The 14,891-nt window shown below is 35.1% G+C and overlaps 1 protein-coding gene across 7 annotated transcripts in view; it reads right to left on the bottom strand.

The window, feature by feature from the left end:
• Nucleotides 1–159: 159 nt before the first annotated feature.
• Nucleotides 160–14,891, bottom strand: part of si:dkey-122a22.2 — a 51,373-nt gene continuing 36,641 nt past the window's right edge. Inside the window, exons 8-12 of one of the 7 annotated variants that reach the window (XR_015512173.1) lie at nucleotides 12,946–13,084; nucleotides 6,524–6,606; nucleotides 3,558–3,698; nucleotides 3,146–3,454; nucleotides 160–1,438 (exon numbers count right to left, since the gene is read on the bottom strand). Coding sequence is in view for 2 of the 7 variants with exons in the window: in XM_087288177.1 (XP_087144303.1) it covers nucleotides 3,287–3,454; nucleotides 3,558–3,654; nucleotides 6,524–6,606; nucleotides 12,946–13,084 (487 nt within the window). In the remaining 5 variants the exon portion in view is untranslated. Of the gene's footprint in view, nucleotides 3,455–3,557; nucleotides 3,699–6,523; nucleotides 6,607–7,000; nucleotides 8,121–9,535; nucleotides 13,085–14,891 lie in introns of those variants that run through there. The other 6 variants (XR_015512172.1, XR_015512171.1, XR_015512174.1 and 3 more) reach the window with 6 other exon arrangements.

Below are 14,891 nucleotides of genomic sequence, written 5' to 3'. Positions count from 1 at the left end.
TTTGATAAGTTACTCCATTTCTAATAAGGCTTTTTAACAAAACAAAACAAAAAAGAACAAGCAGTAAAATTATTTCTTCAGCAGTTAATCAAAATGATTAATCCACCAACAAGCTACATATATTTCTGTTTCATAAGTAGAAAAATGACAACATTTAAGTAAAGAGTTTGGGTTGTTTATACTTTTATAAAATATTTGAGGACTGATATTTTATAGACAAATTACAACAAAAATGTTAATGCTTAAAAAAAGTTCACTGGGTTAATTTTCAATGCAAAATATTTAAGGGAATTTTTGACAAGTTCTATTTTAACCAAAAACATGGAAACGATCAATAATTTTTTTCAGCAGTTCATCAAAATGCACAATCCATCAACAAATGACAGATTTCTGCTACATAAGTCGTAACATTACAGCATTAAAGTAAAGAATTTGGGTTGGTTATGCATTTATGAAATATTTGAGAGCTGATATTGTAACTAATTACAACGAAAATGTTGATGCTTAGAAAAGATATTTAGGCTTAATTTTCAATGCAAAACATTTGTAATTGAGGTGTTTTTGACTAATAACTTAGTTTAACTAAAAACAAAGAATCGATCAATTATTTTCTTTAGCAGTACATCAAAATACACAATCCACCAACAAACTAGACAGATTTCAGCTTCATACTCAGAAGAATGACAAAGTTATTTGGCATCTTGGATCATTGAAGACAGAAATTGGCAGCTGTGACTGTTACTAAACTCTACATAAGTAGGAAAATTACAGCATTTAATTAAAGAATTTGGGTTGGTTATGCATTAAAAAAAAATATGTGAGGCGTCAAATTGAGGTGTTTTTGACAAGTTACCGCATTTCTAATCATGCATTTTAACCAAAAACACAGAAACAATCAATCATTTTGGTCAGCAGTTCATCAAACTGCACAATCCACCAACAAACTAGACAGAATTCTGCTTCCTAGGCAGTAAAATGACAGCGTTTATGTAAAGAATTTGGGCTGGTTATGCGTTCATCAAATATTTGATTGCAGATATTTTCTAAATAAATTCTGACCAAAATTTTGATGCTTAAAAAAAAAAAGTTCTTTAGCATTATTTTTCCAATACAACATTTCTAACTGAGGCGTTTTTGACAAGTTACTATATTTCTAATAAGGCTTTCTCATCAAAAATACAGAAACAATTAATTATTTTCTTCAGCAGTTCATCAAAATGCACAATCCATCAACAAACTACAGATTCCTGCTTCATACGCAGAAAAATGTTATTTAGCATCTTGCATTATTGAAGATAGAAAGTAACAGCTGTCTACATAAGAAGAAAAATGACATTTATGTAATGAATTTGGGTTATGCATTTCTAAAAAAAAAAATTAAGGCATCAAACTGAGGCATTTTTGATAAGTTGCTGCATTTCTAATAATGTATTTTAACCTAAAACACAAAAACAATCAATTATTTTTTTCAGCAGTTCATCAAATTACACAATCCACCAACAAACTAGACAGATTTCAGCTTCATACTCAGAAGAATGACAAAGTTATTTGGCATCTTGGATCATTGAAGACAGAAATTGGCAGCTGTGACTGTTACTAAACTCTACATAAGTAGGAAAATTACAGCATTTAATTAAAGAATTTGGGTTGGTTATGCATTAAAAAAAATATGTGAGGCGTCAAATTGAGGTGTTTTTGACAAGTTACCGCATTTCTAATCATGCATTTTAACCAAAAACACAGAAACAATCAATCATTTTGGTCAGCAGTTCATCAAACTGCACAATCCACCAACAAACTAGACAGAATTCTGCTTCCTAGGCAGTAAAATGACAGCGTTTATGTAAAGAATTTGGGCTGGTTATGCGTTCATCAAATATTTGAGGGCAGATATTTTCTAAATAAATTCTGACCAAAATTTTGATGCTTAAAAAAAAAAGTTCTTTAGCATTATTTTTCCAATACAACATTTCTAACTGAGGCGTTTTTGACAAGTTACTATATTTCTAATAAGGCTTTCTCATCAAAAATACAGAAACAATTAATTATTTTCTTCAGCAGTTCATCAAAATGCACAATCCATCAACAAACTACAGATTCCTGCTTCATACGCAGAAAAATGTTATTTAGCATCTTGCATTATTGAAGATAGAAAGTAACAGCTGTCTACATAAGAAGAAAAATGACATTTATGTAATGAATTTGGGTTATGCATTTCTAAAAAAAAAAAATTAAGGCATCAAACTGAGGCATTTTTGATAAGTTGCTGCATTTCTAATAATGTATTTTAACCTAAAACACAAAAACAATCAATTATTTTTTTCAGCAGTTCATCAAATTACACAATCCACCAACAAACTAGACAGATTTCAGCTTCATACTCAGAAGAATGACAAAGTTATTTGGCATCTTGGATCATTGAAGACAGAAATTGGCAGCTGTGACTGTTACTAAACTCTACATAAGTAGGAAAATTACAGCATTTAATTAAAGAATTTGGGTTGGTTATGCATTAAAAAAAATATGTGAGGCGTCAAATTGAGGTGTTTTTGACAAGTTACCGCATTTCTAATCATGCATTTTAACCAAAAACACAGAAACAATCAATCATTTTGGTCAGCAGTTCATCAAACTGCACAATCCACCAACAAACTAGACAGAATTCTGCTTCCTAGGCAGTAAAATGACAGCGTTTATGTAAAGAATTTGGGCTGGTTATGCGTTCATCAAATATTTGAGGGCAGATATTTTCTAAATAAATTCTGACCAAAATTTTGATGCTTAAAAAAAAAAGTTCTTTAGCATTATTTTTCCAATACAACATTTCTAACTGAGGCGTTTTTGACAAGTTACTATATTTCTAATAAGGCTTTCTCATCAAAAATACAGAAACAATTAATTATTTTCTTCAGCAGTTCATCAAAATGCACAATCCATCAACAAACTACAGATTCCTGCTTCATACGCAGAAAAATGTTATTTAGCATCTTGCATTATTGAAGATAGAAAGTAACAGCTGTCTACATAAGAAGAAAAATGACATTTATGTAATGAATTTGGGTTATGCATTTCTAAAAAAAAAAATTGAGGCATCAAACTGAGGCATTTTTGATAAGTTGCTGCATTTCTAATAAGGTATTTTAACCTAAAACACAAAAACAATCAATTATTTTTTTCAGCAGTTCATCAAAATACACAATCCACCAACAAACTAGACAGATTCCACCTTCATACTGAGAAGAATGACAATGTTTGCTATAAGAAAGTCTGCATTTTCCAAAGCATCTCACTGCCTCTGTTGGTTGGTCTGCCTTTGCGCCACGAGCTTATGCAAATGTTTGATAAGCGAAGATGGATTTTTGTAGATCATGTGCCGATCCGCCCCGTGAATCTGAATGCGATTTGCATTGGGATAAGAGCGCTCCAAAAACTTGCTCTGAAGTTCGGCGAGCACCTGACGTGGAGGGATGACAGTTAATGAGACGTTCAGCCAAAGGATTTGCTTCTGATTAAAAACTCACTAAAGTTGAGAAAGTGGGCCTGTGAAAGACACTCACTCGGTTGAGATCTGAAGGAAGCTGATCATCAAACGATTCCCCCGTGATCACATGCACAGATGTCTTGCTGGAGAGAGGCTTATATCTGGAGATCTCGCTGAAAAGTCAAGGACGTTCAAACAGCAGGGCAAATTTAGGACACTTCAGACAAGAAGAGACCGTTCATCATCTCAACCAGTTTGTAAAGCAATATTATAACTACACTATATGTGTACACTTAGGTTATTGTTAATTATAATAACTCCAAATTCATTATATCATTGTTGAGTTTAAGGTTAATAATGATCACAAATGAAAATTATTAGGCAGCAGCACTATTACACTGTTCCAGGCTAATATTATTATTACTTTGGAAGAAACATTACATTAATTATAATAAACGTTTCATACACAACAAATCAGCATGTTATAATGATTTCTGAAGGTACATGTGTGTAAGAAATAAATGTTATAAAATACACTCGCCGGCCACTTTATTAGGTACACCTGTCCAACTGTTTGTTATTGCAGGTTTCTAATCAGCCAGTCACATGGCAGCAACTCAGTGCATTTAGGCATGTAGACATGGTAAGGATGATCTGCTGCAGTTCAAACCGAGCATCAAAATGGGGAAGAAAGGGGATTTAAGTGACTTTGAACGTGGCATGGTTGTTGGTGCCAGTCGAGTTGGTCTAGAGTATTTCAGAAACTGCTGACATACTGGGATTTTCACGCACAACCATCTCTAGGGTTTACAGAGAATGGTCTGAAAAATAGAAAATATCCAGTGAGCGACAGTTCTGTGGAAACAAATGCCTTGTTGATGCCAGAGTTCTGAGGAGAATGGCCAGACTGGTTCGAGCTGATAAAAAGGTAACAGTAACTCAAATAACCACTCGTTACTATGGAGGTATACAGAAGAGCATCTCTGAATGCAAAACGTCCAACACGTCCAACCTTGAGGCGGATGGGCTACAGCAGCAGAAGATCACACGGGTGCCACTCCTGTCAGCTAAGAACAGGAAACTGAGTCTACAATTTTCACAGGCTCACCAAAATTGGACAATAGAAAATTGAAAACAAGGTTGCCTGGTCTGATGAGTCTCCATTTCTACTGTGACATTCTGATGGTTGGGTCAGAATTTGGCGTCAAAAACATGAAAGCATGAATCCATCCTGTCTTGTATCAACAGTTCAGGCTGGTGGTGTAATGGTGTGGGGGATATTTTCTTGGCACACTTTGGGCCCATTAGTATCAATTGAGCATCATCTCAATGCTACAGCATACCTGAGTATTGTTGTTGACTTCTGATGATCTTCTGATGGCTACTTTCAGCAGGATAACGCACCATGTCATAAAGCGTGAATCAACTCAGATGGTTTCTTGAACATGACAACGAGTTCACTGTACTTAAATGGCCTCCACAGTCACCAGAGCTCAATCCAATAGAGCACTTTTGGAATGTGGTGAAACGGGAGATTCGCATCATGGATGTGCTGCTGACAAATCTGCAGCAACTGTGTGATGCTATCATGTCAACATGGACCAAAATCTCAGAGGAATATTTTCAGTACCTTGTTGAATCTATGCCATGAAGGATTAAGACAGTTCTGAAGGCAAAAGATGGGTCCAACTAGTAATAAAGTGGCCAGTGAGTGTATTTTAGAATACTAAAGTTCTTTTAAACTGTAATAACACTTCTATGGACAACTGCATTAATAAGCAAAAAGTACTATGTATGACAGATATGCACGATTTATTAAGCAAGTAATAAAGATATTACCCCCACAGAGATAAAAAAAAAGAAAAATGCAAATCAGTTTTCAATCTTGGTTATTATTTTTTTTATATAACAACTAATAATTTCATAACAGCTTCTCAAAGTAATAGTAATAATCAGTGGTGCAAAGTAATAAATTACAAATACCCAAATTACTGTAATCAAGTAGTTTTTTTTTAGGAATTGTAATTTACCAAGTAGTTTTATAATGTTTGTTTACTTTCCCTTGAGTACATTTTTAGTGCAGTATTGGTACTTTTACTCCACTACACTGCAGTCACTACTTTTTTCCCCCCTTTTTTATGAGGAATGGTTAAAGTAGAAATAACAGGCCTGTGATTCTGGACCAATCAAATAATAATAATTTTGCAGCATAATAAACAATTTTAAAAAATGTTTGGAAAGTTTCCAAGAAAATCTTTACACACAATGACTGTTCAGACTGCCTGTTCAGACAGTAATACTTACAACAGATACTTTACTTGCTCAACATTTTTGGTAATGGTACTTTTACTTGAGTATGACCGCCACTGTTAATAATATTAGTAATAGTAACAACAAAAGCAACTTCATTTTATGTATTTTTTGTAAAATATTTTTTATGAAATAATTACTAATTTTAATAAAAAATAAAAGAATATTTTAAGGAAGATAGATCTTAAGAGAAATAAAACATTATTTGAAGAAAAAACATTGTCAACCTCTTAAAAAACAGAAATAAATGTATTTTTTAAATGTCATGATTTCAATAAAATGAATATGCGTTTGGTTATTAAAATAAGATCAAGGGATAAACAATTTGGAAGAAAAAGAAAACAATCAAAAGAACAGTTTAATCAAAATTGAAAATGTACTCACCCTTAAATTGTTCCAAACCTTTATGAGTTTCTATATTTTGAAGAAATCTTAAAACCTGTAAACATTGACTTCTAAAGGATTTGTTTTTCCTACTATAAAAGTCAATGGTTACAGGTCTCCAACATTTTTTAGAATATCTTCTTCTGTGTTCAACAGAAGAAAGAATATCAAACAGGTTTAAAACAAGTAAAGGTTGAGTCAATCATGACAGAATCTTCATTTTGGGGTCAACTATCCCTTTAAATAGAATTTTTGCCAAAATAAAACAGGATCCTAAGGTCAGAAATCCAAATAAAAGTATATCTATCTATTTTTAATTGTTTGCTTTTTTTATGAAATGTGTCTTACCTGACTTGAGATGCGCTTTCATTGAGGAAGAAATGCTCATCCACTGCAGCGCTCTGGTGGGCAGGGTTACACAGCAGATATTTCTGAACAAAGACAAAATAAATCAATCACAAGCATTATTTTAACTCTTCTCACTGCAAAACTTGCAAGTCAACGCTTCAGATCTCCCTTGATAGCTGAAACGGTTGCATTTACCAAGAAACCACGATGACAGTGTTCAAATATTTTATTCTCCCTCTTTGGTCATTACATTAGACATGCAGATGTAAATGTGTATTTGTGACCTCAGACAGAAGCACTCGAAAGCGTCAAGTCAACACTTGAGTCAATAGCGAACCTCTCCTGAAGAACAATCCTCCATTCTGAGAGACACAGCAGTCAAATTAAATGTCGACAGGCTTTTTTTAAGGGTCACAATTCCTCTCTGTGAGACATGAAAGCATCATGCAGCCACTAATTGCTATTTGATTGTCTGCGTTCTTGTATGAAGAACCCTTTTCTTTTTTTAATTATTTCTTTTTTTGTTTTAAAAGTGCCATAGAATGAAAATCGTGATATACCTAGGCATCTCTAAATAACGAGAGATCAGAACATGTAAATAACATGCCGTGAATCTCAATCATCATTATTTTTAGGCACAGCGTAATATCATTGTGCCTGCTGCAGACATGGCAGAAAAGTTGAGAATGAGAGTTCCTAGCCATATCAGCTTTAAAAACGTTTGTTTTTTGTCAGTCTTAGTTCACAGTTTAATTACAGGAGGGTCATTTTTGAGCTAATGGTCTGATCTAATTCAATAATTTATGCTTAGCTAAGCTAAAGTGCTCCTACCAGACCCGGAGATCCAATGCTATTTCACGTTAATTTGTAACTTTTTGATTTAGTGGGTAATTTGTGTGAATTCAAACAATCTCATTTGTACAATTTAGTACAATTTGCTCAATCCCCAATGATGCTTGGGCTTAGGGATGGGGTTGGGTGCCACGCCTCCTTTTTTAAATCGTACATTTTCAACCGACTAAACTCATACGAATTTGTACAAATTAGCCACTAAACTGATAAAACGTAAAATACTGTAAGTAAATACAATCGTATAATTTAGTACAATTTGCTCATCCCCCAATGATGGTTGGGTTTAGGGGTGGGGTTGGGTGCCGTGGCTTATTTTAAGACTGATACATTTTCGTGCAACTGAAATTACTACAAATTAGCCACTAAATTGGCAAAACATAAAATACTACAAGTACATACAATCATACAATTTAGTACAATTTGCTCAAACCCCAATTATGGTGGTGTTGGGTGCCACGCCTCCTTTTTAAAATCATATATTTTCATACAACTGAACTTATATGTTATACAACTTATTACAATTTGCTTATCCCCTATAATGGTTTGTGATTAGGGATAGGGTGTGGTGCCACGCTTCCTTTTTAAAAATCATACATTTTTGTACAGCTGAACTCATAAATCGTACAATTTGCTCATCCCCTGATGACGATTGGGTTTAAGGGCGGTATTGGGTGCCACACCTCCTTTTTTAAAAATCATAAATTTTTGTATGACTGAACTCATACGAATTCGTACAAATTAGCCACTAAACTGCGCTCTTAGAGCGCTCTTATAAAGATAATCAATGATATACGCCTAAATACAGATTCAGGTAAAATAACAGTGCTGGTATTGTTGGATCTCAGTGCTGCATTTGACACTGTCGATCACAGCATACTTCTGGATAGGCTGGAAAACTGGGTTGGGCTATCTGGCACGGTCCTCAAATGGTTTAGATCTTACCTAGAAGGTAGAGGTTACCATGTCAGTATAGGTGACCATAGGTCGAGGTGGACACCCATGACATGTGGAGTCCCACAAGGCTCGATTCTGGCACCTCTCCTGTTCAACCTTTACATGCTCCCTCTGAGCCAAATAATGAGAAAGAACCAAATCTCCTACCACAGCTATGCTGATGACACTCAGATCTACCTAGCCTTACAGCCTAATGACTACAGCCCCATTGACACCCTCTGCCAATGCATTGATGAAATGAGCAATTGGATGTGCCAAAACTTTCTTCAGTTAAACAAAGAGAAAACTGAAATTATTGTTTTTGGAAACAAAGATGAGGTTCTCAAGGTAAATGCGTACCTTGGCACTAAAGGTCAAACGACAAAAAATAAGGTCAAGAATCTTGGTGTGACTCTGGAGTCAGATCTGAGTTTCAACAGTCATGTCAAAGCAGTCAGTAAATCAGCATACGATCATCTCAAAAACATAGCAAGAATCAGATGCTTTGTTTCTAGTGAAGATTTAGAAAAACTTGTTCATGCTTTTATCAGCAGCAGGGTGGATTACTGTAATGGACTCCTCACTGGTCTTCCTAAAAAGACCGTCAGACAGTTGCAGCTCATCCAGAATGCTGCAGCCAGAATTCTAACCAGAACCAGAAAATCAGAGCACATCACACCTGTCCTCAGGTCTTTACACTGGCTGCCAGTTACATTCAGAATAGATTTTACAGTATTATTACTGGTTTATAAATCACTAAATGGCCTAGGACCTAAATACATCACAGATATGCTCACTGAATACAAACCTAACAGATCACTCAGATCTTTAGGATCATATAAACTAGAAGTTCCAAGAGTTCAGTCAAAGCAGGGTGAATCGGCTTTTAGCCACTATTCCCCTCGCTGCTGGAATCAGCTTCCAGAAATGATCAGATGTGCTTCAACATTAGGCACATTCAAATCAAGACTGAAAACACATTTGTTTAGCTGTGCCTTTACTGAATGAGCACTGTGCTGCGTCCGACAGATTGCACTATCATGTTTTTCTCTTCTTCTTTATTCTTTCATATCACATTTTACCTGTTTTTATGTTTTGTTTTTATGCATTTTTATTATTTGTTTTTATTTTTATTTTACTTGTTTCTTTTATTCTTGTTTATGTAAAGCACTTTGAATTGTCATCGTGTATGAAATGTGCTATATAAATAAACTTGCCTTGCCTTGCCTAAACTGGCAAAACGTAAAATACTACAAGTAAATACAATCGTACAAATTAGTACAATTTGCTCATCCCCAATGATGATTGGGTTTAGGGGTGGAGTTGGGCGCCATGCCTCCTTTTTAAAATCGTGCATTTTTGTAAGACTGAACTCATACGAATTTGTACAAATTAGACAATAAACTGACAAAACGTAAAATAAAATAAGTAAATATGGTTGCAAAGTTTAGTATGATTTGCTCATCTCCCAATGACTGTTGGGTTAAGGGGTGAGGTTGAGTGCACCATCTCCTTTTTAAAATCGTACATTTTTGTACGACTGAACTTGTATATCATACAATTTGCTCATCCCCCGATGACGATTGAGTTTAGGAGTGGGTTGGATGCCACACCTCCTTTTTTAATAATCATACATTTTTGTACGACTGAACTCCAACGAATTCCTACTAATTAGCCCCTAACCTGACAAAACATAGAATAATTAAGTAAATACAGTCGTACAATTTAGTGCAATTTGTCTTTCCCCACTGGTGTTTGGGTTTAGACGTAGGGTTGGGTGCCACACCTTCTTTTTAAAATTGTGCATTTTTGTACAACTGAACTGATACAAAGTTGTATGATTTAGCCACTAAATTGACAAAATGTAAAATACTATAAGTAAATATGATCGATCAATTTAGTACGATTTGCTCATGCCCCAATGACGGTTGGGTTTAGGGGGTGGGGTTGGGTTGGGTGCTACACTTTCTTTTTAAAATCCTACATTTTCAAATGACTTAACTCATATAAAATCATCACTAAATTGACAAAATGTAAAATACTTTAAGTAAATACGACTGTACAATTTAGTACGATTTGCTTATCCCCCAATGAGCAAATTGGATTTAGGGATGGGGTTTGGGTGCCATACCTTCTTTTTACAATCATACATTTTCGTATAACTGAACTCATTCGAAATAGCCACTAAACTGACAAAACATTAAATACTTGCCTTTTCTTGTGAAATCAGGCTGGGAGATCAGCTGAATAGGTTTCACAAAATGGTAAAACTCAACTGTTTCGAAAACAAAAATGGAGTGTTCCTTCAAAAGTGGAGTGTTCCTTTAACTCACAGTGTGTGTGTATATATATATATATATATATATATCACTGTAAAGTCTGATGCATAAAAATGATATTGTAGATGGATGTGATGTTGCCAAATGCAGGACAAATATATAATTCCTAAGCATCTACTCTACTGTAAAGTTGCAAACATAAAATGACACTTTCCCACTAACTACTGTAAAAAGTACCGGACTTCACAACACAAGCAAAGTTGTTCTTGTCTCAAGCAAACATGCAGATATTTTAAAGCTGGTTTTGTTTTGTTTTGTTGAAATCTACCGTTACAAAGAAACATATTGCTTTCGCTTTATGCTTCTAATCTTTCCCAGACAAATGAGACAGAGGTCTTAAAAACACTGCGTCTGTTTTTATGCAGATAGAGAGGAAGGATGGGCATGTATAAAAAAAAAAACACACACACACACACCTAGTCATAACCACCGTCCTGTTGTGCATTAATTATTTCAACCTCCTTATAAAGGCAAAACATTTCTCTAAATCACCTTTCTCCGCTCCTCGGGTCAGCCTTCGATTCATGTCGTAAATGGGAATCTGTAGCTTTTTGAGGGGAAGAGGGGCCATTCAAAATTGTAATAAATGTTTTGCATATTCGTGGCCGCATGTTAACGTGCATGAAATTGGGTGGAACTGGAGCGAAGAGAGCGGCCTCATACCTTGACTGTTTTTCATGGTGACCTGAGAAACCCTGTCTGAAGGCGATCCGCGTCAGTCTGACTCTCACACTAACACAGCCCTGGAAACTTGCTCATCTTAGACAACTGATCATTAAACTGCGTCTCTTGTTCTCCACAAATTCCCTGCCATTCAGCCAGCTGGGAACCAGAGGCAGCTGTAATTTAAGCAACAGCGCCATCAAGTGGTCCTGGTGTAGCAGTTTTATAAGATGGCTTTTGTCTCTGCATCATCAATTGAGCATTACTTTCATCTGTTGACATCTAAAAAAAGGGTGACTTGAATTTGTTTTGGGGTGGTGGTGTCTCATTAGCGGAGATACACAATTGTGTCAACAGCTTACATTGGTTTGTTTATAAAAGTACAGATGGATGGATGGATGATTTTTGTTGTTTAAAAAAAGAGCAGATGGATGACTAATGGATGAATGATTACTTTATTTATAAAAGAAAAGATGGATGGTTGTTTTTTGTTCATAAAAGAACAGATGGATGGATGGATGGATGGATGGATGGATGGATGGATGGATGGATGGATGGATGGATGGATGGATGGATGGATGACTTTGTTTATAAAATAACAGATGGATGGATGAAATTTGTTTATAAAAATGGATGGATGATAGATGGATGGATACTTTTTATTAAAAAATGGCTGGATGGATGAAAGGATGAATTTTTGTTTATAAAAACAGATGGATGGATTATTGTTTATGAAAAAACAGTTGGATTCATTTTATTTAGAAAAAACAGATCAATTAATTTTTGTTTTTAAAAAACAGATGGATAGATGAAGCGACGGACTGACAGACAGTTGGCGGATGGTTGGTTTTGTGTTCATAAATAACAGATAAATGGATGGATGGATGGATGAATGAATGAATGAATGAATGATGTTTTGTTTATAAAAACAGATGGATAGATGAATTTTGCTTATAAAACGGATTGATGATGGATGGATTAATTATTGTTAATAAAAAAGCTGGATAGATTTTTGTTAATAAAAATGGATGGATGAATTTTTTTATTAAAAAAAAACAGATGGGTTGATTATTGGATGGATGTTTCATATATAAAATAACCGATAGATTGATGAATGAAAAAATGAATGAAAATATTATTTTCGTTTATAAAAGAAAGAATGAATGAATGAATGAATGAATAAATATAAAAAGATGGATGGAAGGACGTATGTATAGATCTTTTTGTTTATAAAGAAAAGATGGATGGATGGATGGATGGATGGATGGATGGATGGATGGATGGATGGATGGATGGATGGATGGATGGATGGATGGATGGATGTTTTTTGTTTGTAAAAGAACAGATGGATTGAAGGATGAATGTTTTCTTTATAAAATGATGGATGAATGATTGTTGTTCATAAAACAACATATGAATGGATGGGTTTAACCAACTCATTGGATCTTGTTTAAGTACACTTTAAATAGAAGAAACACCTGAACCTTGAGCTGTATACTGATCTGACACAGTTAACCAGCAAATATTTAAAAATGATCACATAAGCTGCTAAAAAGCAAATTAAACAAACACAAGTGTGTTAAAATATTAAAGTTAGTGTTTAAACTGAGCCCAGTGTACTTTATAAAGTCTGACCTGTCGCTGCAGGAGCTCCTCCGAGATGTGTTCACCCTGAATGAGCGGCTTCAGCACACCCAGAATAATGAGCAGACGACTCAAACCTGCGGCTGCGGAGAACTGCATCATCTGCAGAGATGGGATGAGCTGAGAGTACCTGCAAACACACAAACAGAGGACACAATTATCACACCTATATATTGGTATTATTCAGACGAGACACTGTTGGCAATAACAGAGATTTCTGTTCAGAGATTTCTGTAATTAAAACTTTACATTTTGAGATTTCTGGCATTTCAGATTTTGCATTAAAAATGTACCTTCAAATGTTTCATTTGCTGCATTTTAGCCATTCACATGTGTAGAAGTCAATTACAATATCAATTTTTAAAGGGCATTTTCTCAAAATTATTTTTTTCTCCTGCATTTGGTCATGCATTTCCAGTTACATAACACTTGCATAGATCAAACTTTAAATTTCTATTCATATCTATATTCTGAAGATTTTAACAGTGAGATTTGAGAGATTGTGATTTTTGTATTGTTTTATTTTCTGAGTTATGCCTTTAATTTCATTATTCATTCATTTATTTTCGTCTTAGTCCCTTTATTATTCCAGGGACGCCACAGCGGAATGAACCGCCAACTTATTCAGCACATGTTTTACGCAGCGAATGCCCTTCCAGCTGCAACTCATCTTTGGGAAACATCCATACACACTCATACACTATGGACAATTTAGCCTACCCAATTCACCTGTTCTGCATATCTTTGGACTGTGAGGGAAACCAAAGCTCCCGGAGGAAACCTACGCAAACACGGGGAGAGCATGCAAACCACACACAGAAATGCCAACTGACCCAGTCGAGGCTCAAACCAGCGACTTTCTTGCTGTGAGGCGACAGCACTATCTACTGCGCCACCGAGTCACCCATCAATTTCATTAAATCAATGAAAAACATTCAACTGTACAATGAAAGAAAAACTATTAAATATGTTTTTTGAATCTAACTTGAACTCCAATGTTCAGATTTGTGTGCTAGAAATATATGAAAATTAGCACATATTTCAATAAATGACACCTAATTTGCATATGTTAACATGATAGAAAACTTGTGATACAATTTGTGTACGTGATTTGTAGTGATTTACCCTATTTCGAGTGTTTTGTTTTATACCCTGGCTGGCCATTTTATTAGGTACAACTGCTCAATAACGAAAATTTTTAATCAGCCAATCATATGCAAAACACAATGCATTAAGGCATTAAATGCATTAAGGCATGTAAACATGGTCAAGACAATCTGCTGCAGTTCAAAGGGAATGGGAGATTCGCATCATGGACGTGCAACTGACATATCTTCAGCAACTCTGTGATGTTATCATGTCAATATGGACCAAAATCTCTGAGGAATATTTTCAGTTTCTTCAGTTTCATGAATAATTAAGGCAGTTCTGAAGGCAAAAGGGGGTCCAACCCAGTACTAGTAAGATATACCTAATAAAATGGCTGGTAAGTGTATGTACTTGATGTGTAATCAAAAATATGACGATAAGTTAAATGGCACACAGGCAAGACCATCAATAGCAAACCACAACCATCCAATTAATTCTGTATTAACTGGAAATAAGACCCGCCTACACTTTTTCTTCACCACAAAACCATTTATTTCAAATATATAACAAAATAGAAAAGAAGACACAATCTGAACTTCTGTTTCAAGCTGACTTTAAAGTGCAGAGCTGTGTTGTATGCCTCACTGACAGGCGTCTCCAGTGATGAACTGCATTAATTGAGCGGTCATTACCAGCGCATGAAGGACTAAATGACTCCTCGCTGCGCAGTCTAATGCTTCACAATGACAGCTCATTTATAAAGAATGAATCAATGACAGAAACACTGATCAACACACTTGTGAGGAATATGCAGACGTGTTAACAAAAATATACTTCAGTCACGTCAG

The sequence above is a fragment of the Danio rerio genome, chromosome 16, assembly GCF_052040795.2.
Source record: "Danio rerio strain M-AB ecotype USA chromosome 16, GRCz13ab, whole genome shotgun sequence".
Lineage (NCBI taxonomy): Eukaryota > Metazoa > Chordata > Actinopteri > Cypriniformes > Danionidae > Danio > Danio rerio.
This window is presented reverse-complemented; position numbering and strand designations above follow the sequence as displayed.